This window comes from Anopheles maculipalpis, chromosome 2RL (genome assembly GCF_943734695.1).
Source record: "Anopheles maculipalpis chromosome 2RL, idAnoMacuDA_375_x, whole genome shotgun sequence".
NCBI lineage: Eukaryota > Metazoa > Arthropoda > Insecta > Diptera > Culicidae > Anopheles > Anopheles maculipalpis.
In genome coordinates, this window is record NC_064871.1 from 20,068,064 (window position 1) to 20,095,424 (window position 27,361).

At 43.2% G+C, this 27,361-nt stretch overlaps 5 protein-coding genes across 6 annotated transcripts in view; 3 read left to right on the top strand and 2 right to left on the bottom strand.

Moving 5' to 3' along the window:
- Positions 1 to 27,361, bottom strand: part of LOC126565188 (zinc finger protein 845-like) — a 252,910-nt gene that overhangs the window by 206,290 nt on the left and 19,259 nt on the right. The window lies entirely within an intron of this gene.
- Positions 1 to 27,361, top strand: part of LOC126557700 (T-complex protein 1 subunit zeta) — a 315,666-nt gene that overhangs the window by 200,734 nt on the left and 87,571 nt on the right. The gene's annotated exons all lie outside the window — the stretch shown is intronic.
- On the top strand, positions 7,440 to 20,813 carry LOC126559774 (uncharacterized). The gene is made up of 8 exons (XM_050215948.1): positions 7,440 to 7,956; positions 12,049 to 12,294; positions 12,363 to 12,616; positions 13,420 to 13,574; positions 14,589 to 14,804; positions 15,573 to 15,717; positions 17,433 to 17,713; positions 20,654 to 20,813. The coding sequence occupies exons 1-8, from the start codon at positions 7,440 to 7,442 to the stop codon at positions 20,805 to 20,807; spliced, it is 1,968 nt and encodes a 655-aa protein (XP_050071905.1). The 3' UTR covers positions 20,808 to 20,813.
- LOC126558839 (uncharacterized) lies at positions 21,753 to 22,609 on the bottom strand. The gene is made up of 2 exons (XM_050214913.1): positions 22,162 to 22,609; positions 21,753 to 22,096 (listed from the first exon to the last, which is right to left on the bottom strand). Exons 1-2 carry the CDS (start codon positions 22,607 to 22,609, stop codon positions 21,753 to 21,755), a joined length of 792 nt encoding a protein of 263 aa, XP_050070870.1.
- LOC126558916 (uncharacterized) lies at positions 25,127 to 26,021 on the top strand. Its single transcript, XM_050215004.1, has 3 exons — positions 25,127 to 25,348; positions 25,418 to 25,822; positions 25,905 to 26,021. The coding sequence occupies exons 1-3, from the start codon at positions 25,127 to 25,129 to the stop codon at positions 26,019 to 26,021; spliced, it is 744 nt and encodes a 247-aa protein (XP_050070961.1).

A 27,361-nucleotide genomic window follows, 5' to 3' on the forward strand; every position in this document is an offset into this window, starting at 1 on the left:
CAATAATTGGTTTAGTTTAAGATAAGTGCGGAAATTTTTTTTTGCTGAACTTTTCAGTTGATCGGTTGTGCTCGCTTAAACCAAGCTTGTAAGAGGTTCATGTTGTAAAGATATGATTATAAATGTTCGAAGAGTTCAATTCTTTATTATTTTAATTAATATTGAGACCGTATTTCCGATGTTTATTTTGTTTGCACTAATGGCGTCGTAGCAAAGTCCTTAAGCTTTAAGCCTTCTTTAAGAAAGTCTTAATAGCAGGCATTGGTCCCAAATGTACCAAACATTGTCTTTTTTTAAGTTATCAGTAGTATATCATTTAAAAAAAAAAAACATTGAAGCAGCAATATTTGATCAGTAAGTCGGATAAGAAATAATTTCCTTCTTCAACCATTTTCAGCACCTTAATCACTGTGCGTTTCTACCGAATTATATTTTTAGTGTTGGATTTCTCTAGTATCTAAATTTCATGTGGGTCTTGCGGTCGGTCAACCGTCTTGCGTAAGTCATGTCAATAGTTTTATACTTACGCTGGTATACTTTTTTCTCCTATTAAAGAAACTGTTTTTGTACCACTTCTAATGCTTTTCTGGTTTAGATTTTATTTAAAGTTACAATCAATGATAGAGCTTCATTAATATTGACTTTTTTGCAGAGTAACATATTACGTTGACTTTTAAAGTAAAAACTAAACCTCAAAGATATAGATATAGGATACACAGGGCTGCTATGCAAAATGATTTTTCATTAATTTCACACGGCACTGCTACAAAATAATACTGTCCGGTTTTCAGTTAGGCTTGCGAAAATCATGCTATGTACATGGCTTTGTTTACTGCGACTATTTGGTAGCCGATTTTCAATCAGTTTTTTTTAAATAAATGGTTAATAGTATGGCGCTATAAAAGCTCAGTGAAAAATAATTGTGATTATCTATCCTTTGGGTTAAAAAATCGCACTCAAAGTCGAGCAACTTTTAAGATTTCCGTGTGAGTTACTGTGTGTAAAATACATGGTGCCTCAAATAAATGCATAAAATAGACAAAAATAGGTGAGACAAATAATTTAAAATTTTCGAACAAAAATTTTTTCTTTTGCTAATATTTGTTCAAGAGCAATCAAATCTATAATTTATTCAAATTTTCTTGTTCATAAAATCAATAATATCCATTGTACACTCTATGAATGCCCAGTCTCCCTTATTTTGCTCATCTCACGACACACTGAGACGACCATTTCTCATTCACCCCTTGGGGAAATGTAGGTGAGCTGCTTGATGAATCTTCCAACCCCATCCGGCTCATCTCAGGCGAATATCTGCACGATAAAAAAAAACTACCGAGCGTACCGTGATGGACGCAGCCACCGAAAAACCGGCTGCAAAGCCAGTGAGCAAACGGTGAGGTGAGAAAGAAAGTTGATAAAACACTCGCCACGAACCGGAAACCGGCTCAGTTTGTTCGAGACAGCGCGCCACTGAGGACGCGTACGATTGTTGTGTGTTGCTGGCGTAGTACGCAAGCCAACGTTTGCTCAGTCTGGAGGTGTTTCGGTCGTGAGAATCATCTGGCGGTTCGCCTTACTCTAAACAAGACCTACAGACGTATTCCCCCCCCCCTCCATCATATTTTTACATGTGTACGTGAGTAGTGGCAGGAAACTTTCACTGCTTTCCCATTCCGGTGTGCCTTCGCAGTGACTGAGGTTCGTCGTTGGGATATCGCTGCGTAGCGTCTAGTAGTGAAACAGTGAGCAAGAGAGCGATCGACGGAGCTGCGGTTTTGTTGAGTGTTGCGCTAGTAGCCGAGTGCAAGTAGAAGAGAGTGTGTGTTTACACGGTGATTAATTAGTGCGCTCTAAGTGGATAAAGGTACACTTACCGGGTCGGGACAATGTTGATCTAGAGGGTGTAAAGGGTGGGATGATGAGTGCTCACTCAGCAATACGCTAGTTTCGGTTTTGGTGAACTTTGGTAATCGATCCGATTGGATAAGCATTGCTGACACAGATCACACCGTCCGTTTCGGTGCACAGGTGGGTCAGGGTGAGAGTGACCGATCGCATCCCACCCAACCGCTCCCTCCTCCCCCTAAGTGCTGATGAATTTGTTTGCCAGAAAGCAGTCTGGACGACTTTCAAGAAAATGTTGTACCAGAAACGTAAAGAAACGTCTGACGCGAAAAGGCATGGAATCTGTTTGGTTTGCTAATATTTCGGCATTCTGCTTTCGACGTTCGACATGATAATTTAAGAACAAGAAAGTGTTCCGTTTGAACAGCAGCAAGAAGACAAACTGAGTGAGTGGTGGTTTTTCGTTGACAACAAGTCATCCGAGAGAACGGAAAAAGAGAACGGTATTTACAATGTCATAAACAGCCTGTTTCCATATGAGAGAATCGTCTCCAGTTCGAGCCGGGATACGGAAAAAGGAAGAAATCGTATTTGGGTGGATGACAAGCGGAACGGACCTAGTGGGCGCGAAACAAGATGGTTGGCGCTGGTGGGGAAGCATGGATGAATATTTTTCTGTTGACCGATTTCCGACACTGCCACGCTGACTCGGTCCGGCAGTGTTTGTGTGATTGTGCTGCTACGGAGTCCGCGCCAATGGTTTAATTAATTCACCCCCCAAACGGTTGGGGTTGATAAGCGACTCAAGCTAACGGAATGTGTTGAGAAGGGACAAGACAAACGGTACTGCGTGGAGTGCGCGCGTGCGTGCGTAGTCGAACGTAGCGTCTTTGTATTGGGATAACCTTTCGGAATAGGATTTTTGGAAAGAGAGCACCTACCGGTACGCGATGAGAAGGTGGTCCATATCTTATGCATGGGTTCAGATAGCAATGAGGGAGATATTATCATAACAACACTTTCCCCTTACAGTTTTCTTGAGTGAATTAGACGATCTAGAAGAGCTTTACCCAAAGTATCTTTAAACTTCAAATTCAAATATACAAGGAATGGTTCCAAATCATGCTGATCACAGAATTGCTCCAAAGTGATCTGTCTGGAGTGAACTTCTCATCAAAGCATGAACCAAAAAGTGAACCATTTTGACTCGAAATTGTAACCGACCCGAGAAGCTTTGCTGTCTTTATCTCCTCTTTATCGTCATCCTCTGCAAATCATCGCTGATGAAGAACGTTCAACAGAATCAAACTGCGTAATCGAACCATTTAGATCGATTTTTACCAATTGCTTGAGCAATTTTATCACGCACCAACCGTTCAATGGTCGACGCTAACCTACTTACCCAAATTGACACACGGGAAGGCAATGTTTCGGAGTAGGTCCGGGTACTCGTAAAAATGGAAAAGACATACTCCACTGACCCTGATCAGCAGATAGATTGGCGCAACCTGGACCTGGAATGATAAGCCCATGCCGGTAGAAGAGGAACAAAACACGAAGCTAACCGAAAAAACGTTCAAATTATGCGCAATCGAGTTTTTATTCTTCAGCTGCGCTAATGTACAATGAGGCAGCGAATGTACCAATTAACGACTCCGTAGCTTCCGTTTTGTGTTCTTACTTCTTGGCCACGATAAATAAGCGTTTTTGACGCTTAACGCTTTGGCAGGTTATTGTACTTCCGTTTCCTCAGGGGAGAATTCCGACGCAGAGGGGTAGCAGAATGTTTCGATCATCTTGACCCACCTAACAGCCGCTAATAGTTTATCATCGAGTCGAGCGTTTAATTTTTTTGTTGTGGCTGCTCTGGACCGGTGCGATGGCGGTCGAGGGGCTGCTCTGAATTTTTAGCGGTAAATCACCGCTGGATTCATGCTTGTTTTTTTTTTTTGTGGTTTTGGTGCACAAGATCAGGGGCAAGAATTTGCTCTATCGGAGGTAGTATCGTTAATATGCATTAGCCCATCATCGATATGTTTTCTCACTTGGAGTTGATTTTTTTTCCACGATGGGAGTTTTTTCGGCTAGCTAACTATGGCTAAGCTATTTAAGGGAGCTTATCCATTTAGCTTCAGAACGGGATTCGGCTGTTGGATGGTTCGTGCAAAGTCATGATATGTAGAAAGTAATTGCATTTTAATTCTACCGGAATGCCTTTTGTGGCGAAGAATGCCGCGGATATTGGACCGTTCCAATGAATTGCGGTAGATAACAAAAAAAAGATTCTGGGAAAATTGAAACAAGCCCTCAAAAGGTAAGCAACAGGTTTCTACGGTGATGCCACGATGATACCATTTTTTAAATGTTTTAAAATTGTTCATCGAAGAATTGATATTATTTGTGACGCTGTTGCCGTACACTGATCAAATCTACATGCCTTGAAATGTCGGCTTTATGATGCTAACTCCTTCACTTACCGGCCAAACAATCGATAAGGTGTGAAAAGTAGCAGAAACATATGAAATAAAATCGCAAGATTGACTAATGAAAGCTTTCCATCGAACAGTTCTTTAATTATTGGCATGCCTAATGTTGTGGAATTGAATATTATAATGTGCGAAATTATTTGTTGCCAAAACCTAGCAGTCGAAAAACCAGAATCCGCTAGTGTTGTGCGGTATATTCCATGAAAGCTTGGCTAAGAAATACCGTAACGCATCAGTCATAGGAAAGATCAAAGGAGAAAGCATCGTACGGATCGGCTTGAAGCATATCGAGATTACGTGTTTTTTTTTTGTAGTGAATAGATAAGACACATGTATGGTCTGCACCTAGTCGATAGTTGGGTACCATCACCGGTTTGGAATGAAAAACGGTGGTGCTATTGAAGGTTTTCAATTGCAGGGCAGGAATATCATAGTTTGTACCTTGTTGATCATGTACCAAACGCTGACGGTGTGCAACATGGAATGAAAGGTACTGCTTTTATAGCACAAAACACTAACAGCTTTTAAAAAAAGATCAAACGATCGTGTCCAGCGTGATAGCAGTGAGGCGCTAAACAGTGCGTGATATGGGAAAACTAATACTAACTAACTTGCAATAGAAAGATACAAACCAAACATGGACTGCAAGAGAGCGCACGATCGAGAGACACACAACATCGGCGTGGAAAACTTCGTTGTGTGGAAAATGTTACTTCACCGTCTCGGAGCATGATCGCCTTACGCTTTATATGCCTCCCACTAGCTCAAATTTTGAATATTTGCTAGCGCCAACAGCAATGGAAGGCTTTGGGGCAGTACGATTGTTTAAATCGTTTGTAAAAGCATACTACCAGGCGAGCAATTGCACGCGCGCTGGCTGCAAAGCCGTCGGAAGCCACTCATACATTAATTGCGCTTCTGCCGCGCGCCAAAGATTGCAGTGAGGTGGAAAAAGCTTTCTCATTCACGGCCACCAGCGGTCATTATCACCCTCGTGGCCGCGATCAGCGCATGATGTAAGTTGCAACACGGACGGTGGAAAAAGCGCACAGTCGATGCTGTTGCCGGTGTTTTGTTAGTAGGGAAGTAGGTGAATATTAATGATACGCAATATGATCGTCACTCGATTTCCCTGCACCCAGGCGTGCAGACGGAGACGATTCTGATTAATTGATTAGTCCATTAATGCAAACGGACCAATTGGCGGGACGAGCATTAGGGAATGTCTTGCGTGTGCTGAAAACGAGGCGTGTACCATTTTGTGCGCTTATTATAGTTTCGATAGGGTATCTGCTCTATCCGATCGCTCTAATAGTTGCGATCGATCGCGTGCTTTCGACACGGGAATGATTGAGAAATTGCTCGAAAAGTGTTGTTTAAAATTGCTGACCAATTCGATTACCGATTGATTAAACATGTCTCGCAGCGAATTGGCATCGTCCGGCATCTTGGCAAACAAGGAAAATTACCTCTTTCCTGGCGAGCTTTTCATCGCCTCAGCCTACCTTCAACACAGTGACGTTTCCATCATCTACCGGCAAAGAGTCATCACAACGGAAAGATAGGAATCTTTCCTATACGTACCTAGCTGGACCGCTATTTACCGACTGGCAGAGTTTCTCCCCAGCCGTTGAAAGATCGACGTAGTGCGCGATCCCCATTCAAGAGTCTTCCCGGACCGGTGCCGCATCGGTTTCACTTTTCTAAGTGGAAATAAATAGAAAAGGAAGTGCACACACTTCGACCGCTTTCGCAAACGACGAAAATTAGCAATGCACCCATGGCCGCTGCTGCCGCGATGGCTGACACAGCCACCGCGGAGGAAGAAGGAAACATGTGTTTTTATTTTCGGTGGTGGTTTGAAATAGAAATTACTCTTGGCGAAGAAAAAAGCCGTTTTGAAAGGGAACACCCTGCAATTAGGGACATGGGTGATTGGGGGGGGGGGGGGGGGGTTATTTTACTGCTGAAAATACAATTGAAAACGATCCACAATTTCTAGCGTGTAGCTAATGTGAGATCGGTCATTACTGGGCCGTACAATTATTTATCAATAAAAAAGTTTGCAGCGAAATAAGTCTGGACTAATTTCTCGGACGGAAGAAATTGTGAAGAGAAGAAAATGGAGCTTAAAACTAGAGCTAAGAATTTCATTGTCAAGTCTACCCAAAATCGCGTGGTCCTATGCTCTGTTTGCGCTGTTTGAATGTCGGTCAGCCTGCAGGTCGCTGAATCGGTTAGTTGAGTTAGGTTGCATGTCAATTCTCGGAAAAGTGAAATGATCGATGATCAAAAAACAGGTGAACAGTCAGTACACGAAAGATAGGCAAAACATTGTGTATGACAAATTAGTAATTTACCCTTTGACAGTTGCATTACACGCACATTTGAAACGTGGTTGCATTGTAGTGGGATGGCTTGTTGTATTACTTGGTTTACCTAGATTAAAGTAATCGATGCGGAACGAAGGGTCTACCATATCCGAGACGCATTTAAATGTACGAACGGCACGAACGGATACACGATCTGTTTTGGGCAAGGAAAAAACGTTTCGAAGTGTGGAGAGTGCATGATCAACTTTCGAATTTTGGGACACAAAGCGGGAGCAACATGACATGCCATGGTAATATATGGACAGATCGGGCGTGTCTTATCATCACGTACGCATGGGTCATCGGCCAGAACGATGCTGTCTTTCGCCACAATGGTTGAAAGCTACCTCCACACTAGTGAATAGAGAAATCGGATGACACTCAAACATACCGAGACATCTTCTTTGGAGATCAGTTCAGTTCATCCTACGCCCTTCGGATTCGTGGAAAACCTCCACTAGGCGCTTATCTTTTCTAGCGGCGAACGGGCTGGAACAGGTTTAGTCGGACTCGCGACATCAGCTGGCAACGTTCACTTTCTGCACTCGCGGTACTGATAGATTACGTTTTCCGGTGTCCTCTTTTTTGCAGTTGTACAATCCTGGAAGGATTGCTATGGTCTGACAAGCGGGTTTAGTGCTCAGTGCCTGTAGCGAGTGAACAGAAGAACCCGGTGAACAGTAGGGTAAGGTGGAAAAGGACAAGAATCAGTTCCTGAAGAAGCGTTACTACCATGAAACAAAGTGTGTACAGTGACATACCGGCAGCGCCCGGCAATATCGGTAGCTGCGGAATGTTTGGTGGCAATGGTGGACACACCAACACGAACAACCGGAGACGACAGTTGGTAGAGTCGGGTGCATTTGCACTGCTAGCGTTAACTGTGGCGGTATTGTGCACGAGTGTTAGTGCAACAACGGAGCCCACTATTGTGAACGCCACCAGTGTGACTGAATTGCCGCTAAGTAACTCCAGCAGCGGTCGTGCCAGTAGTCAACCAATGTTCTCCACCGGCAACCGTCTGTGGGATGCGCTGATTGCGGACTGTATGCGTAAGCCAACGTTCGCCTGCATACAGAAGAACGTGTACAGCTTCCTGGGAGAACAGCTGGATGTGGAGAACGTCAACTTTACGAACCGCGTGCAGTTCCTACGGAATCGGGTCGATTTCACCAAGTACACGCGTGAAGCAAACGAAGCTAGCGATGGGGAGGAGGACAATGAAAATGAAATCCCGGACGCTCGCAGTGGTAAGTAAAATGTCTAGATGACCCATTGCATCCAGTTGCTTTAGTGTGTGGAGTGTTATCTGTGACAAGCGTAAATCACGCCTCTTGTAATGAGCGCTTAACTTCCGTTTATGACTCGGTACACGCACGTGCGTATCGTTCGCGTGCCATATGCATGTGTAGTCGTTAAAGTTGAAGGAACCTCTCGGGTCAGTTGGTGTTTCCAAACGATACATGGTTAAGTACGGTGGCATTATGTCTAACTACGAGCGGTTTGATGTTTAGCTCTCGGGACTGTCCGACTTTCTTTGGGGATTAAAATTAGATAACAGGTTTGTGACTGCGTGGTTTTTTATGTTTGAGATGAGTTGTTCATAAAGTTGTGGAGCGTATTTCAAGCATTGTTTAGGTGATCATTATAAAAAGTTAAAGAAACAACGTTTTGATTGCAAGCAATTGAGTGGTTCAACAGTGTATTTGAATTTAGAAGTATTGATAGATTTGCATCATTTTGTTGTATGATACTATTTTGAACATATCCTAATATAATCCTTCTAATATCATAGGAGACTTGCTACCAAAGAACTCTGTCAATATCTTGTCCAAGTGTCATGGTCATGTTACAAATCGTCGAAATGCTAATAGTATTAGCTCGTGTATGCAATTCAATTCTTTTTCCCCTGTCTTAATTCATTGTGATCTTCGAAGTCCTCCCCATGTTCAGCTTACCTGTATGATAACTGCAGTCCATCATAGACAAAAGATTGCTCTACGATGCTCTCCATCCCTCACTTTAAATGGATCGTTCCCATTTTGAGTGTCCTCTTGTACCAGAATACCAACCATTTTCCTGAGTGGATCATTTTGTTGCAAGCAATCATCTGACTGCACGCTGATAATGATAGACGGCTGGTTCCGGTCCGAAACGAAGAGGAACAGAGGAACTTTCAATAGATTAGTCGAGCGTCAAACGAGGACTTAGGTGTGCACTGTCATTTCATCGACCAGACTGACCTGATCAAGATCACCTCTCAGGCTCTCATCCCAATTAGGAAGCTAATCATTTTCTCATCCCGGCCAAACGAAAGTGTGTGCGAGTGTGTGGGTTACTTTCGATTCGATGAGGAAGGCTGGCCAGACCTGATTTATGTATGTCGAGGGAGCTCAACCCTCAAACCCTCGCCAACAAGTCTTGAGAGTGATGTTACACTTGCACTTGTTGGCGGTGTGGGGCAAAAAAAAAGAGCCTCCAAAGAGTGCGCATGGAAAGCGAAATTGCACGAGCGGTCCAGTCTTTGCGGAGTCCCTGCATCCCGTTTATTTGCCCTTCCTGGAGGTCGTTGGTTAGGTAGAACCGGTTTCAGACACGCACCGTTGCGTCGGAAGTCGTGCACCGCCCGATGCGTTGTGAGGCAAACGCAAAACGTGCGCCGTACACCAGCACCAGTAACACAGATTTCGATGAAGCATTAAAGCCTTGACTGGTTTCTTCTTCCTTCGTAGCATCGATTGCATACATCATGAGCAAAGGAATGCTAGGAAGGCAAACGGTTGGACGCGGGAATGGCAAATGAGATGCACTTTCCATTCAACACCGCGCTCAACGTGTGGTGGTGGAACACGAATAAATGGAGGCGTCGGTGTAAGAAACTTCTCATAATCGATCCCTTCCTGGATGATTCGTAACGGTGCTGGAAGGAATGAAAGTGGCTGTCCGGCAAATCCCCGGAAGACGCCCTTGGGTGTCGTCTCTTTGACCTGTATTGAAGAAGATGCGTTTTCGCTTCTTCTTCGCTGTGAGCTCATTTGCAATCGTATCGTAGGAACGAACCACTATTATTAGCCCTGATAATATCAGGAAAAGCATACCAAGTGCCTAACGATATCTTCCTGTAGGTTGGGCTAGGTACGATAAAAGCCCTTACCGGGAAGATTTGCATCATGGCTGTGACTACGTTGTGCCGAGCTATGAAAAGTGAAACTCAAAGCTCGACACTTTTGAATCACAGCCAAAGCGAAGGGAAGTATTTTCGGTGACGAGACGTGACTACTTGTGGGATTACGAACGGAAGAAAGTTAAATAAAATCAAAACAAACCGCAGCAGCAGCGTTTGGCGGCCAACGCCGGTCAAAGAGAGAAGCAATCAAGTGTTTTTGAATGGCGATTTGTGTGAACAAATTTCATCATTTGCTTTTGTAGGTAAGCCGTTGACGCACTCTTAACGCTGATGGGATCCCATTTTACATTCCCAGTCAGCGATAGGGAAAACAAAACAACACCAGAAACCCTTCATGTACCGCGTGGGGCACGCGACTTTTCCAACACAGTTGCCAACGCTGGCGAAAGGAAAATTGACCAAAAATCTGTCAGTGGTCGCTCAATTGTGGTAGAAAGGAAGGTAGCAATTTTTATGGTGATCTCGACCACGCTCGGTGGTTTCCGGGCTGAGAGGAAGGGGCATTTACGGTCGGGAGAAATTGGACACTCGTTGGGCGGTGTTTCGCATCTCGTACGAGATTTGTCGGTGTAAAATCGAAATTGACACATTTAGCCTCGAAACCCGGGGAGCCCTTTTTCTTTTCGATTAAGTTTGTGATGGGGAACAATTTCATTTCAGGCTGTGAAATGGCTATCAAACAGCAACTCTTCAGACTGATGGTGCACTTGAAGCAAATTGAAGTATTACACAGCAGTATGTTATCAAGAGAAAACGTTTAGCTGTACAAAAGCAGCAAAGGTTGGAAGATTTCTAGCATTCAAGTTTGGTTTTGGGTAAAAGTTAGCCAAAAATTAGACTGACCTACTTGCAAGCGACATATTTCGGTTTGCACACGAATGGCAAGTGGCGAACAAAAGCAGCTTTAATTGTGAAACTTAATGTTGATCTTCGGGCATTTATATGATGTTTGCTGGAAGAGATAATTTAACCAAGACAAGGAATTAAAACCGGTTTGTAGGTTATGTTCGCAAAGTAGCGCACGCAGTATAAGAACATAGCAAAGGTCATTGGGTAAGGCTTAAAGAGGTGGTACAATAGTTGAATTTTAAGGTATGATATTTTTTCATGAATAGGTTTTAAAGATATGACCTGAGACCAGCGTCACCGGTCTACAAACGACTGGACCAAAGTTCAAATCCCATGTAGACGGACCGTACCCCCGTACTGTAGACTAATTTTCCAAATACGTGGTATCCATAAGTCTAGTAAGCCGGCATTTGATGGCCGGCATGACTTAGTAGCTAGAAATAGTAAGCCAAGAAAAAGGAAGTCCTTACTGATTGATAAGAAAAATTCGAGAAGGACGAAATACTTGAACATGATTTGATTTATAAAATTATCGACATGCTTTGTTTCCCTAACTTGTTTATAGTATTTTGTATTAATATAGCTACTCAAGATAAAAGTAACGAGTAAAATCTGGTTCTAAGTTGAGGTCGCTCTGAATAGAATTGCCAAACTTAAAATTTATGAGACAAAGTTGATTCAATTACAAACATAATTTATTTTATTTATTTTAGTACGACGACTCTATGTCGTCTAATCTTTTCAAAAAGAAAAAAAAAACACATAAATAATAAAACACTAATTAAGCTGAAAGGGCTAAATGCGTATAATATTTGAATGATCCTTAATTTGTAAGTAATAATAAACTAATAGGCTAGATATTCTTGAAATTGAAAATCTTGGATTTTTACGACATTTACTCGCTTCATTTCAAACCTTCTTGAACACTCCACCCAACAAAAAACGTTGATAAAAAATTTGTCATATTTACCATCTGCGAGTTTCCCCTCGTAGATAGTAAGTGAAACTGCATACAAGAAATTGTTCATGCCGGACCGGTTGGTATCGATTGGCCGACACTTACGCCTCGTGCGAAGATCCATCCAACCATCGGCGAACATTGCTGGTGGTGGATAAACACCGACAAAGTGTGGACCTGGCGAATGAATCGAATTTCGGTGACGCTACACACAAACACACACATACATACGACATCTTCAACTTTCACTTCTGGGCCGGATATCGTACAGCCCGACGACGGCATCATCCCCGGCGAACGATAGTAAATTCCCAACCTAAAGTTTGTCCGCTTGTTTCGATTTCACAGCGTTCGAGCCGACGTCACCGATTGAAGAAGTCACTACGGCGCTGCGCGACAAAAGCCTCAAGTTCATGCTAACGCACGACGTCAGCATCCAGATGCCAGAGGTGATGTTCGATGGTGCAATCTTCCGCATCCAACCACGAGCGATCGAGGGTAATGGGATGATCGCGAAGCTGGAGTTTGTACCGCGCACCGAGCTGGCGGAGGCACGCGGCCACGGCACACCGAGGATCCTGTTCAAGAAGATCAGTAAGTGTTTGTCAATAGTGTTAACGTAGAGAATAACTAATTTTTGACAATCTGTATGTTCGTTGCAGAGAAATTCTTTCAGAATAAGCTACTGCTAGCGTTCCTAGCGATAGTGCTAATCATCAAGATCATCAAGATTAAGGTGATGTGGTTGCTCCCGCTGATGGTCGGTGTCGGTACGGCCAAGAAGCTGGTGCTCAAGTTCCTGCTGTTCCTGTTCCCGGCCTTATCGCACATATTCAAGCTGTGCTCGTACTATCATGCGTCCTACCACAAGCCAAACTTCCACCATCATCAGCACCATATCAACCATCTGCACACGGTAAGCTGACCCACAAATTGGCTCGTTTGCGGCCGACTTCTGGCCGACTGCGTACTTTTGGCGCCTAGCCGTACTATATCGGTCAGCAGTGCCATCCAAGTGCGTTCGTGGCTCAATTATTGTATAATCTTCCGCCCATTAAAACCCATTCCCGGTCTGGCCACTGGCGCTGACCTGGCGAGCGGTGCACCCGTCGAAAACACCGGCCACAAAACGTACCAAACACGAAACGGGCACCCAAATCGTACCACAAAATTCGGTCAAGAGTTTGTTGAACCACGTACACACTTGCTGCTTGTTTTGGAATGTGCGTGTGTATGTTTTCATGCCGGCACCCATGGTAGACAGTTTTACGATCACAATCGTTCACCATTTCGCGCCTTGCACACCAAAGCGCAGGCTTATGTTTTTTCTTCACCCTTTCGAAGCGCAGCACGCTTTAGTGCGCCACCGTTTGGAGGTTATGTTGGTTCCGGCGTTGTGGAGCATCGTTCGCACCACGGGAGATACAATCTCCACATGAATCTGCGGGTGCTTTTATTTCGGGGGAAGTTTCTCCTCGTAAGTTCATATTGAAGGAGGATCTTCAATACGCAGTTTAATAGGTCACAAGATGAGTGTACGTAGGGCGCTTCCCGTTGCGAAGCAGCTTGATTGCACAGATAAGCCCAACGAACCTGACCACGTGCGTCACGAGAGAGGGAAACACCCGAAAGTCCGTTTTTTTTATTTATTTAAAGGAAACCCAATTTGGAAGCTCATCCGCAGCTGCATCTGCCATTTTCTCGTTTCGCTATTTTCAGTTCCATCCACATGATCATGCACTGCCTGAGTTGATCTATACGAAGCCGCCTCGAGGCCACCCGTCGGAATTTTTACACGGAGCTCCCGTTCCACCGCACACACACTATCAGCCGGAAGTGAACTACGAATTTACCGCTCCTGGTTTGGGCTCAGAGTGAGTATGCTTTATGGAAGCAATATATTACGTAGAAGGCGTTGGGGGCATAGTAGTGGAGGTGTATTCTTTAAGGGGTGCATGTAATGATAAGGGTTTCGTGTAATTAGCATCCATAGATACTTACAACTTGATGCACATTGACAAAAAATGACTTGCACTTTAAAAGTTGATTCTTTTCCCTGTAGCCTTGCGAAAATTTGATTGAAAACTTGAAATCTCTTACTCTATACTCTGCTCTATGCTTTACTGTGAAATGGCCTAGCGAAAATCCAAAAATCACAAAAGAAAATATTAACTGTGACAGCTTATCTAACTCATAAGTTTCAGCATTTTTCACCATTTCCGCAAAAAAAAAACAGTTTCTCTTTCTTGCTCTCTCTTTCACTCTTACCCCACTATCGGAAGTCTTTGTTTTAGGGTTAGGCTCTTTTCCACACGAAATGTATACGCGTGCTTTGCCTCTAATAGCTTCGGAGCACAACTAATGATTCCAGCGTATTTTTTTCCATAAATACTTTTCTACGTGATTCATACCGTGTTCGGCTTTGTTGTTTTTTTTTTACTTTATTTTATAGTTCGCTCTGGTACAATGTCTTTCCGGAGCTGAGATAACCGTATCTAGCTTTGCGCCGGTCCGTCTAGTCGCTCGATGGCATTCCCACCCTATCCTAGCTTTCCTTTTGTCAATTTGTATCAAAATTAAGCTCCCTCATCTGTAGTTCTCATTTTTCGGTTCCATCTGCACATCATCTTGCTAGTAGTATTGGTTAAGTAGTGGTAGTAGTAGGGGTTTTGGGTCAAACTAGTGGCAGTGCGATAACAAATCGGTCATTGGTAATTGGTGGAAGCTTTAGGTTAGCGAGCCCGTTAGCAGGGTGGCCGGTTCGGGTGTTTGATATCATTATCTGTAGCACACATCTGTAACTCATAACGTAACACCGAAAACATCAAACATGATCATAGAGCGAACGAGCCTACAACCCAACCAAACAAAACCTTCTTTGAACGCAGGTTCATTAGCGATAGAAACTCGTACGTAGACACATCGTTCAAGCCAAAGTACGATGACTTGAACGATATCAAAGCATGGGGTTTGGGCGAAAGCACAAATACATCAGCACCACAATCATCGCCATACTTCACCTCGCCGCCCACCTCCCCCAATGGTGCCGTCGGCGGCAGTGGCAGCTACAATGTAAATCCACTCACGCAGCACGCCGCCAGCAGGTAGGTTTTGCGCTAGGCTAACAGGGCTGGCAGGCATAAAACGATATTTATGCCGAGCACATCTACCATCCTGAAAATCTCCTCCCAAAACAATAACCATGCTCCAACTCATGTTCCGCGAAAAACGATTCACTCCTCCCAAAAAAAAAAAAAAAAAGAAAAGCCCGGTCGGTCCTTGTTCTTTTCCCTTTATGCACGTGATTAACACCATCTGATCATCCATGCAATCCATTTGTGACTAAAATCAAACCAAACGGCAAAAAATCCAACCCTCCTAAATCGATCATCCGAGACACTAATTACATGTTCCATGACTAACATCCAAGCACTTGGTGAACGTGCGAACTAGGAAGAGAAGCATGGGGGAAACAAACATTCCACATTTCACCTAAACATGCATCCACATCTGCTGCTGTTACTAAATTAGTATTCGGATTCAGAACCAAACCAACGCCACATGATGTAGCGCACTAAAACACGTTCAACTTTCGCAGCATGTTGTAGCATAGCATTCGATGTTCGTCTTATCACATTGCTCAATGAAATCCGTTCCAATGTATCGGCCTCAAGCCGTTACTACCCCAACAGCTGTTTCTCTTCACAAACAATTTCGCCCCAGCCCGAAACTCCAGTCCCGTGCGCATCTCTCACGACGATCGCCGAAAGGAAGATCTTAATTTTCCAACTATCATTTTCCATCTCAAACGACTTTTTTTTTATTGTCCTGTTTTGTCATGTCTTTCTGTTATTGCTTTCGACCGCACGTAGGATTAACAGTCCGAAGCCCGTATACGGACCGCCGGGATACACGTCATCCGCCCAAAAACGTATACCAACCGGGGCGGCCACCTCGATAGCGGCTCAGTACGTGTCAGCACCCTCGGGCCCGACGCTATCGGCAGAAGAACAGATTGTAAGTATTGCACCTTAATGCGCCGTCTTTAACGGTCACAAGTGTATCGTTTTCTCCGTGCTGCAAGCGGATGTGAAGAGATTGTTCCATCCCGTTGCGGGTGTCGGGAGTCGAACGACGGCAGCCAATTATGAGTCACATGTCACGACGGAATGGATGGAACAAAAACACCGGGCATTATAAAATCCATTCGAAAAAATTGAGGCACAATACACAGCACACACAAACACTAAGCGTTGTCATTTCGTAGTGAAAAACAGTGGAGCGGGCCGTGCAGTGAAAGTGTTGCAAGTGCATTGTAAACTGCATTGCCGGTGATGTTGATGATTAAAGTGCAAATGGCATGCACAATCTGCATAAGTCACATTTGCCAGTCACATTCGGATGGAAATGGGAAGGTGGAGAAAAGAAAAATGGCAGCTGAAATGGATTATGATTAACCGATGGAAAGCGTAGATTTTAGATTGTGTAGGGGTTCGCTGTAGGAAAATAATTTTGCAAGAGGTTTGTTGTTTGTTTTCCTTTGGCAGTGACATTCAATTGTGTTTTTTGTGCTTATCTAAAATTTTCGTGTCTTTCCAAGTGATCGCAATCTTCTGAAGGTAATTGTTTCAAATGTGGTGAAAATGGTCAGCTATTTGTATGCTTTTCCACCAACCATACATGTGGGAAACAAAAACAAATTGATCTAGCTCTAGTTATTATGAAACTGTTAATTAAAGGAGTACATAAAAATCATACTTGTTTTTAGAGCATAAAATAAACTCAATCATAGAAAAGTTGAAGCGTGTGAGGCAAGTATTTTCAACAATTAGGATATTTTATTAAGCAAACGCACGGTGGATTTTATTCTGCCAACTTTTATTAGTTAGGCAATGAATAAGTGATTTTCTCCAGGATTCATTCATAGAAATTTGAGGAATAGAAAAAAGCGAGGAGTAAAATTTAAAATAAAATGTGTCAACTGATCCATACGATCCTTTCAAGTAATTATTATATTAAAAGTTTCAATTGTTTGAAACCGTTTATATGAACCCATTATTAACGCAAAGTGTGTCAGAAAAGTAGCACTTTCGATTGTCTCGTGCGCACAGTTTGCCTTATTTCTCAATCAAACGGAGATTAGTTTCCCGAAGACTAATCATTACCCGCAGTGTCATTTAACCGTCACCCATTAAATGGAACAATAATTAGCAATCATATTCCTTCCACTCCGATGAAGGTCAGCGATGATGGTGCTGATGTTCGCACCGCTGACCCATTCCACTGTCCGATCATTTGTTTACACGCACGGCCTCGATTCATGGTTGCTTCCGGTGGTATGATGGTGATCGTACCACCATTTCGTACGCAAACGCATTCCAAACATCTTGAGCATGGGCACGCGCCTTGTAGACAACGCTCGTGAACATACTTTCGATCAAGCGCAACAAGCCAGTACGACATACTTTCTAGCGCGCTGGAAACAATATCGACGCCGCGGTCGATGCGTGTTTGCTAATAAGCCGCTGATCAACCTAAGCGCATGCCAATCACACATACGAATCGTCGATGAGGAGGTCGTTGACGATCATGTGTACGGCAGTGTGCTGTATCGACTGAGGGCGATAATTGCATTAGCACATAGATTGGCAATTTGTGATCTGCGACCTCACCCCGTGTAGGAAAATATTTCCATTTTCAGGACTTTCACTAAGGTCAGTTTCGTTTTTCAGATACGTGAAGCACAGCGCCAGGAAGCGTACAGGATAGCGCAGGAGCAGAAGCTGATTGCCAAACAGCAAGCGATCGTGAACCAGCAGGCCTACGTTCAGGAGGGCGTCACACCGCGACCGGTCGATCCGTTCTACAGTCCCATTTTGCAGCGGCTAGACAAGGTGTTCAATTCGCTCGGAATTGTGGACGAAAGTTGTCGGGAGCGGCTCGTATGCAGCATGTACAAGAGTCCTGTAAAGTACAGTCCACACAGCAACTACGTTTCAGCGGAACTCAGCAGGTAAGATGTGTATCATTTGAATCAAGTTTTTAAAATCCAATATAAATGACTAACAAAACTCTCAAGAATAATCACCCGGCATCTTACTGTGGGAGAGACCACTGCGAAGGTTACGAAGGTGAAGATCAGACCGTGGCACACGTCAGATTAGCGTACGCATAACGATCATGTATTAGCATTATCGTCATCTCCATCATTACCATCATCATGCTCATATCGTGGCGGCTTCACGGTCATGATGCTGGCTTGTTTCTGGCGTGGGACCATAGATCCCACCACTGAAGCATGAGAATATGCCACAACCCAAACCCCCGGCAGATTGTTGAACCGGGAGCATGTTTGATCAATACTGTGCTCGTGTGTATGGGAAGCTTTCACACGTGTTACGTGTGCGTTATCGGGCTGGCAAACTGCCGGCGCTTCACTTGTAGCGCCGCGATGCTGTTGGTTTCGTTTTCGTTTTCGAGAATAGATTAATTAACAGGTCAGTGGCCGCACACAACCTCCTGGGGAAACGAGTGAACCCGGTTGCCACGGCTCGAGACGGAAGCAGTTGGTCCAGCATTCCGGCAGCTGGAAAACGAAAGCGAATTGACGAGGGTCGCACTCGTAAGGTGGGCGCAATTAGTGCTGTCCTAACGGGAACCAGTGGCCGAACAGGTTCGGTTAGGAGTTGGCTGGGGCTGAGGATGTTTGATGTGCTGAAGTTGATGAGTTTCATCTGCGCTAAAGTACTTTTATTAGGATAGAGTGGATGTGTTGTTACGATGAACTTCTCTGCTCCGGAGCGATGGTGTTAGACAGAGGAACAGAGCTTAGCGTAGCGATTTGCGAACATCAGCAGTAGATAATGGGTGCATTTTGCAATTTCCAGAATGGGCAGTGAGCGATAATGTACTTTCTCCGGGAACGATAATGCCGCCACAGTTATCTGTAGTGCTTGGCAATACGTCATGAAAATGGATTGTTTGCGGTACAGATTGAATTGAAGTTGATTGCTATTTGAAGTTAGTGCATTAAGTGTTAATTGGTAGTTTGAAAAACAGTTGATGATTAATGCTTATATTTTGCGTTATTAACTGTGAAGATATATGAAGCCAATGTCTCTTTATGTCTTTTAGAAACACACCCAATGTGTCTTTTGTTTCTGTTTTCCTTTTATGTGGATCCATTCAAGGATCGCCAACTCATCTATTTCGATACCATTTGACAGAGAATATAATGGTACTTAATTTAACTTTGTCCAACGATTGTTAACTCAATTTCTTATCTTCTTTTCATCTTCATTTGATGCCAATTTTCCCTTCACTTTCCTGATTAACTGAGTCATCATATCTGTTAGCGATTTAATTCGCGTTTTAAGTCAACTGAACTGCTACTGAAAGTAAATGAATAAACAAAAACAACTTGGCTACATCCGTTGGATTTAATGGCCGGAGACCATGATTATCACTCGCAATGTACCTCTCCCTGAATTCATCGTCGTAAAGTTTTTACGGAGGACAAATAAGTCCAAGAAAAAGCAGCTCTGCGAAGGGTTAGAAATCGAAAATGAGGTCACATGCAAATATGTTGGCTAATTGGCGTCCCCGAAAGTGCGCCATTAATTGTTCGCCCTAGTTGACCTTTTCCGCTACTGGTGGAGTATATCGTTAGAGACAAGTTAGACTTCAAATCTGTTTATGTGAGAAGGAGTTTCGGTGAAATTTGTTAGCATTATATGCCAACAATTCAATTTTATGATAAGTTAAGAAGCGTAGCGCAAAAGATACTTCCTTGGACCTTTTGTAGCATTCGGAACATTGAAAGAATTGTTGTTCTGTTGACCTTGCCGTCCGTCACACAATTTGATTGCACGTGCATTGTAACGTTGCGTACCACTGCTCCACAGCAAAAGCACATCCCTGCACGCTTCCACACAACCACAAGTGTTGTTGAAAGTAAGAAAATGATGATTCGCAATAGAAAGAAATATCTGATGCCATGTTTTGAAGCGCGATTTGTACGCCCTTTCTTTCACCGAAGCACCACCATTCCCGGTGCCGGCGAAAGTGGCAAGGGTAGGGTGACCGAGACCGTGACACGTGAAGCAGGCCGTTTCCAGCGGCGCAAAGAAAATTACACACATACTTGGTCATGCTTCGCTGACCGGTGAAATCAATGCTTGGCTTTGCAGCGATGGAGCCACGCTGTAGGGATCGGGCGTCTAACCGCAATACCTGCAGCATAGTATCTTCGCTAACGGCGCACTATTTGACGGCTCGCTCTCTATTGTTAGGCGCCCTTAAAACCCTGTGTTTATCATAGCTGTCAACGCAGGGGAGTAGATTGGATTGGTAAAGCTAGCTGGCATATAACGCCGAAGGGTAATGGATAAAGGCATTGCTTGTTCGTAATGCGTGTGTATCATGCAGCATTTCATAAGTGTAAAAGATCATGAACGTAATCGAGTTCATTGGTGACAAAATGGGAAGTAATGAGAATGATTAGCATTATTTTTGAAGAGTGCTTGATCCAGGGAAATGTACGAATTAATTTCGATTAAGTACATAACAGTAAACTGAAGTAGATTTTTGGTTATATTTTTCGAAACAACTTATTTTCTACAGAATGTTTAGATACTTCAGACGCTTCAAACTAATTGTAATTGGACAAGTTCTCTAATCAAAATTTGTTAATGAGTAATTAAGGACTAATAAAAATTTATCACCGGACGAAATACAGTACGAAACCAATTATGTCGACATTTGAATTTAATGTCGACTATATAACGCCTGAAAGTATGCAATAGCAGAGCAGCTTTCTAAGATGAAGTCAGACAATTATTTCCATTATTCAGCATTACTTTCCATTTAGGGGAGAGTTATTTTATTTTATATCTTGAGTTGCACACTCAAATTTATTTTTTTTTCTTCTAAATTTACTCATTTCCTTTTGCAGAGACGCATCCGAGCTTCAGAAACCCACGTCAACGAACGCGGCCGTTGTGCGATTCTACCGATACGTTCAAGCAGCACGTGACGGTCAAGATCAGCGAGATTGCCAACGAATCTACTCCCAGTGTACGATCAACATGGAGAAGAAGAAAAAGTAGAAAACAGATGGGCGTTAGTAGCAGCAAAACACTCAACGATCTATCGACACATACCTCAAAGGACATGTTTCTTACTCTGTAAATAGCTCAGTACATAACTAAGGAAAGTTCGCCACTTGTGTCCATTTGATTTTCCAAACTTTCATCGAGACTTCTTCTATGAAGCGAAGCAAAAAAAAAAAAAGAAGCGAAGCGTATTCGCATCTACTTCATCACGGTCAGGCTAATATGTTAAGACGATAGGTTTCACTAGGCACAGGTGCAATGTGTGAGTGTTGAGATAACTCTTGGGTGTAGGGATAAAATAATACGAGTATGTAAAAACAAGAAAATCTGCACACAAACATGCGCGATAGTTAGCAGTGTGGATCGAGGGATGGATAGTTGTAAAGTGCAAATGATAATAATTAACACAGTTCGAAGAGTTTGTTCGTTGCGAACAAAAGCCTTCAAACGCTCAAAATCGAAACAAAAACTTCACAGTTCCAGAAGCTTTGGTTTCGTGTTATATTTCCTGGGGTGACATTTTGCACTGTAGGCCATGTAGGAGTCCCTAATTCGGTTTGACCTTGGGGCATGATTGTGGAAGGAAGATTATTTATTTATTTATTTATTTATTGTCTTATTTATTGACATATTTATTTGGATTTTGGAGGCCGTGGAAAGGATAAGTGAATAAAATGTCTCCACTTATGTGCGTCTTTCAGTAGTAGAAGTAGTAATAGAGGTAGTGCATGAACGCGAAAATTGGAAAAAAATTGATAGTATGCGGAAACAATCGAATAAAATTTCATAGAATAAATAGGAAAGCAGAGGTTTTTCTTTTCTCTAAACATACAACTTCGATACGAATAAAGAACGCCAAATCAGTGCATGTTTTGAGAAAAATAAATAATTTATTCGTTTGTCGTTGTCAGCGAAATAAATATCTTAACAGAGTGCTAGTTACAGTTGAGCGGCGTAGGCCTGCTCGTGAGCATCCATGGATCGTTTCTTCCAGGCTGGCGGAGCATCCCAGTGCACGTGCGGTGCATGATGATCGATGTGATGATCGACGTGATGGACATGGTGCGGTGGCGGATAATGAACAACCTCATAGTTGACGATCTTTGGCTTGGCGAACTTGAAGATCATCATAGCACCGGACAGTACCAGCGAAAGCAGACCAAGAGTCATGGCCTTCCAGGTCTTGAGTGCGATGAGTGCGAGTGCCAACGGGACCAGCACGGTTGACTTGAACTTGATGCCCAGCAAGAAGGGAATCATGACTTTCTTCACAAAACCACGTCCTAGCAGAGGAGAAATATGGAAAATTTTAGCAGATGGAGTATAATATTGAGCAAACAAAACTTACCTTCCGCAACGTTTCCTTCCGTGAGCGGTACGACCAGATTGTCAGCGAGTCCACCCTGGAGCAACGTTTTCGGGATGTATGCGCGAGCCTCCTCCGATGCCAGCACGGCTGGTGGTGTCATCTTGAGGGCGTGCGTCGAAAGGAAGCTATCGATGTTGTTTAACAGCCGAACTACACCAGCACTACGCTGCTGTTCCGTATCTGCAGGCCGCTCTGGTTCCTCAGTACCGGTGCGCACAATCGTAAGGGATTCTGTGATGGGGATCTCGTCCTGTTCGGCCACATTTGCCATCCAGGCGAGAGCCTTCGCTTTAGCACACTTAAGCCCATGCTCACTAGCCAAACAGGTACGATAGATGTCGGTGGCAAGTTCGGCTGCTGAACGAGGCTGACACTGGGTGCCGCTAAGTGCTAGCGACACCACCGCAATTATGACAAACGAACGCATTTCTTGGCAGGACACTCGAACACTCGCACACTGGGAGGAAAACGATGACAACCAAGAAGTAACACTACGATCCACGGTCTTCGTTCGCTGCTTGGTACGATGAGTATGAATTGGTTGGATTTGATTACAATGGATTTTATATCGCGAACCTATGAGCGCCGGGGACATATCCACCCGTTCCGTGTCCAACATGGTCTGGTGATTAACAGTCCCTCCCTACCGAACATTTCCAACCGTTTACTCAATGCTACTACGCACTTGATAAGCTCACCTGAAGTGCTTGCAACACCTGGAGAGAGGGAAATCGTTTCCAAAAGTACTGCCACACCTCACTTCTTTACGTTTATCGTGCCTTACCATCCCCGTTCCGAATCACCGTCCGTGGGCACGTGGGCGGAATGGAAGAATAGTCGAAATTTCTTTCAACACGCGTCGTCAGTTACACCCTGGAACGCATTTTACCCACGACGGCTGATCTGCTCCCGTCCATCATTGACATTCTTGGCGTGTACGGTGTGACCGATGCGAGGCAGGTTCAGTTTCCGATACGGAACGGTTTTTTGGCACTTCCGTAGAAAGCGAGAGTACACGAGCCGAAGGAAAAAGCGCATTAAGTGGAATGGCAATGGCCACTATGATGTGTGTATGCTGATGGTAAACGATATTGGCTGCCTTTGGCTGGAGGTACAGCCCTTCCGGAAGATGACAGTGGTGGTGAGAAGCACAAGTCAACTATATTTTGACTGTTACATAAATATTATAATATAGTTCATGACAACAGCTGAATGAAGGCGGAATAAGATGCGTATCCAGAAAGTGTTTATGTAATCGATAGTTATGAGCTATTATGTATTGTGATATTTTCTACTGAAAACTGTTGTTATTTGTACAAAAATATTAGGAAAAAGTTTATTACAGATTCTTCTGCTTATTCTTCGGCTTTCTTCTGAATCTGAAGCAGTTTTGAAACTGAAGTCTTTCAGATTAATTATTGTTGATTGAGTTAATTTAGTTAGTATATTCTAAATAGTCTAATAGTCCTAATAGTCCTAACAGTCCTAAGTAACAGTGGAGTGTACGGATGGAAATCGATTACCTTTCTTTTGGCTTAACGACCTTCTAGATCATGTCATCGAATGGCTAATTAGACTTCTTAATACTAGTCCCTAATACAGAGGAACGGTCCGGACAGGATATAAGCTGCGGCCCTGCCACGTAAAGACTTACGCCATTGTCGCCTCTATTACCGGACCGTCCTCGATTTACGAAGCGTAGAATTTACATTTTATGTATTTTTATTAATATTATTAGTAGTGGTGCCATACAGAAAACTAGTTAGGTCTGTAATCCAGGTATTTTAATTCAGGATTAAGTTAAATCCAGACCATTCGCTTGCAAGCAAGGGTACCTTGTTTTGATTAAATTTTGTAGACGAATACAGAAATCACAGGCATAATTCCTTCTCTGTTACGGTGTCAAAAAAGGGCAATCATTTTTTTAACGGACTATTTCTTCCCTATTTTTTGCCTTATTCCGGGCAAAAATGGTTTCTCAAAATTATGTTTTATTGTTAATATGCAGATACATTCCGTATTTTTCCGTATTACAACTTCGTTCAACCCTTCCTGTTTAAAAAAAAAAATAGTTGCAACTTACATCTTGATTAATTCCCTCTTTTTTGCCTTTTTTCTTGGCACAACGGCCTGCTAGGTCATGCTGACCACCTTCACATTATGAAAAAGTTCTGTAAAAATATTTTAATAATTCTTTCAACTAGTAATATATCTTTAGACTAACGAGCAAATTGTACATTTGAATATACCAAAGGCTCGTAAATCGTTCGCCGAAAAGAGGGTTTACATAACATCCTTATTATAATGAATACATCTTGCGACCGGATACAAACTGTTGCAGTGTTGCAGTAAATACGACAAATTATGGGTGTGTGTTGAACGATAGTGACAGTACACAATAAATTATGTATCAATGTAATGCCAATCGGAAGCGCTCCGTTGTTCGCTAGCAGATCGCATTCATTGCAACAACCTGCAACGTGGTGAAAGCATGCAGATTTTAGCCGACGCCTCCATCCGAGAATGGTAATAATAACGCCATAACGTTTGCAACTCGCTGCGGATAGCTATCGACACGGGCCAGCTCTTGTAGGATATGCAGCGATCTACATATATTGCAATGCCGGAACGCGGGAAAACGGTCCGATCAGCCCAACCGTACGCACTTGCCGGCCATTAAAATCCCCTTAAAGCGTGTGTACGTGATCGCCATGGTTATGCTGGAACCGGCCAGAGCAATTGTCATTCGCAAACAACAGCGCAAGCGCTTTGATAACGAGCCCCGGGCCGAGGCTGGTCACGATCGGAGCTGGCTCGGTTTGGAAGGTCGTATAAAAGCGCTTGACAGTGAAATTTCCCCAATCACATCTGACAGTTTGCTCGTCGTAGTCACATCGGTGCAACGCACTCCTTAACTATATACACACACAAACACTTGGAAACGATGGCGTTCCGGTACCTGTTGATCGTCGCAAGCGTAGTTCTGGCGTCTGGACTGGCAGCAGCCAGCCCAGCAAACAAGCCGGCTTTCTGGAAAGGTACACCGATGGACGGTATGGTTGAGGAGATGCGTTCGCTTTGCAGCTCGGAGAACGATTCAGTCGCCTGTACGAAGTTTAAGATCATGAACTTCCTCGATACGGTTTTCAAGAAGGACAGCTTCCAGGTAGGTTTCGATGGAAACAATTGCATGATTAAAAGCATAGTAATATATGCGACATTTTTCTGCCAACAGGTATCCGATGATGTTGAAGTTCGCAGCAATGGAGCCCTCGTGAGCGAGGGTCGTGCACCAACCGGTGTGTTGGAGCAGATCGAGAACTATCTGCGCAGCCACGACGTTACCTTCAAGATGCCGATTGCCGGTGCTCGTGTGACTGTGTCGCCACGCAACCTCGAACAGGATGAGCTGAACGTGACGTTCAACTTCCCGGCTGGAAATGGCCGTGGCATTGAGGCACGCAAATCCAAGCTAAAGAAGATCGTCATTCCGATCATGGTGTTTATCCTGCTGAAGGCTATGACTCTCATCCCGATGGCACTCGGTGTGCTTGGTCTGAAGGCGTGGAACTCGCTCCAACTGTCGTTCTTCTCGTTCGTTGTGTCGGTCGGTCTAGCTATCTTCCAGCTTTGCAAAAAGGTAGGCTGCACTAGAGTCTTGACTAGTCTGTCTGTGTGTGTGTGTTTCTTAACACTAGTTTATCTTTCTTATCTCTTCCCAGCTGGCCGCCGATAGCCATCATCCGCACATTGCCGCCCACGGACCATGGGATGCGGGTCGATCCTTCGTTCAGCCCAACTTCGATGGTCAGGATATTGCGTACAGTGCCCACGCATAAGTCTGGACCAACCGCCACACAAGTGTGTGAAACGCATCCCGCGAGGGAAGAGTAATTTATTTAACTTATTTGTAACGAATATTTGCGACAAGACTTTATGAGCATAATAAACGAATCCGTATCGAAACGAAACAACATGTTTAATTGGTGTCAGCTGTATTTTTGTGTAGCTGCTCTTCACATTGCTCTAAGCGAAGCTAAAGCGGTTAATCGAGCACGGAAGGTGTTATACAGAATGGTCTCTGTTGATTAATATTCACATCGCTGTGCAACCAGCTGTGTTCAATCACCGATTTCACTTCCGATTTTACCCATCGATCGGAATGTTCGTGTGCCACAAGTTGATTTATGTATGGGAAACACGTAACGCACCAGGCGTCTCCATGGTATTGTTCGTAATTTTCTTGTTAGTATGGTGTGGAGAAAATAGAATCGTATTCAAAGTCGATTTACTAGCGGCAATACCGATATCAATTAAAATGGAATGGGCTTATGTTTTCTATTTCGCCAAAAAGAAGCCTGCATATATGCTCATGGGAATGTGTGTGTGTGTGTGTGTATCACCAGACAGTGCTTGGAAATGAAAATCTTTAATAGGTTAATGAAACGCACTTTTTGTACGTGCTTATAGTTGATTCGATGTAACTGTGTAACATGATGGCACACTTTGGGTTGAAGTATGTGTTTTAATAGGGAGTATCTATCATTTCTTATGTTTTGATGCCATACATTGCAATTTTTATTTCTCTATTATATTCTCACTTCGACCGAATAGAATGCAAATCACTAAAACGTATGAAATAAACTCTCTCAATGAATGATGACCGCACATATTTGCTTTCAATCAGTTTTTGATTGAAATGTTGGATTGTTGTTTGATAAAATTATTTACAATGTTGTGTGTATTTTTGTGTCATCGAAATGTGAGTGTGGAAAATGCATTTTATTCAATACTATTAGGTTAAATTATTGAAAAAAATATTATTTGAAAATAATGTTTGACAAATGCTGAAATTCATAAACGAAAACACCTAATATTATTTTCTTTGGATTTTCTAAGCCTCATTCTTCCAGCTTTTTGATAAAATACAGTTAATAAAAAAATTGTTATATTTATCGAATCATAGTCATCACAGGCGGTGCTGACAATTTGGCGTAGAGCGGTCGTACTAAAATAAATAATAAAAATAGTTAACCAATTTTAAAAAAGCTCCTCATGAAATTTTAACACTACTATGATTCATGAATAAATGAGTTCAAATTTAGCTTCGCTATTATTAACAAGGAAGTGTGAAATGTTCCGTGATACTTGTTAACCATGTATTTCTCAACGAAACAAT

Excerpts from the sequence above, each read along its gene's own strand:
- LOC126558916 (XM_050215004.1), top strand. The coding sequence starts at position 25,127 with ATGGCGTTCCGGTACCTGTTGATCGTCGCAAGCGTAGTTCTGGCGTCT. Across the intron at positions 25,349-25,417 it reads TCAAGAAGGACAGCTTCCAG|GTATCCGATGATGTTGAAGT; the intron begins GTAGGTTTCGAT and ends TTCTGCCAACAG. Across the intron at positions 25,823-25,904 it reads TCTTCCAGCTTTGCAAAAAG|CTGGCCGCCGATAGCCATCA; the intron begins GTAGGCTGCACT and ends ATCTCTTCCCAG.
- LOC126558839 (XM_050214913.1), bottom strand. The coding sequence starts at position 22,609 with ATGCGTTCGTTTGTCATAATTGCGGTGGTGTCGCTAGCACTTAGCGGC. Across the intron at positions 22,097-22,161 it reads GGAAGGAAACGTTGCGGAAG|GACGTGGTTTTGTGAAGAAA; the intron begins GTAAGTTTTGTT and ends CTCCTCTGCTAG.
- LOC126559774 (XM_050215948.1), top strand. The coding sequence starts at position 7,440 with ATGAAACAAAGTGTGTACAGTGACATACCGGCAGCGCCCGGCAATATC. Across the intron at positions 7,957-12,048 it reads AATCCCGGACGCTCGCAGTG|CGTTCGAGCCGACGTCACCG; the intron begins GTAAGTAAAATG and ends TCGATTTCACAG. Across the intron at positions 12,617-13,419 it reads ATATCAACCATCTGCACACG|TTCCATCCACATGATCATGC; the intron begins GTAAGCTGACCC and ends CGCTATTTTCAG.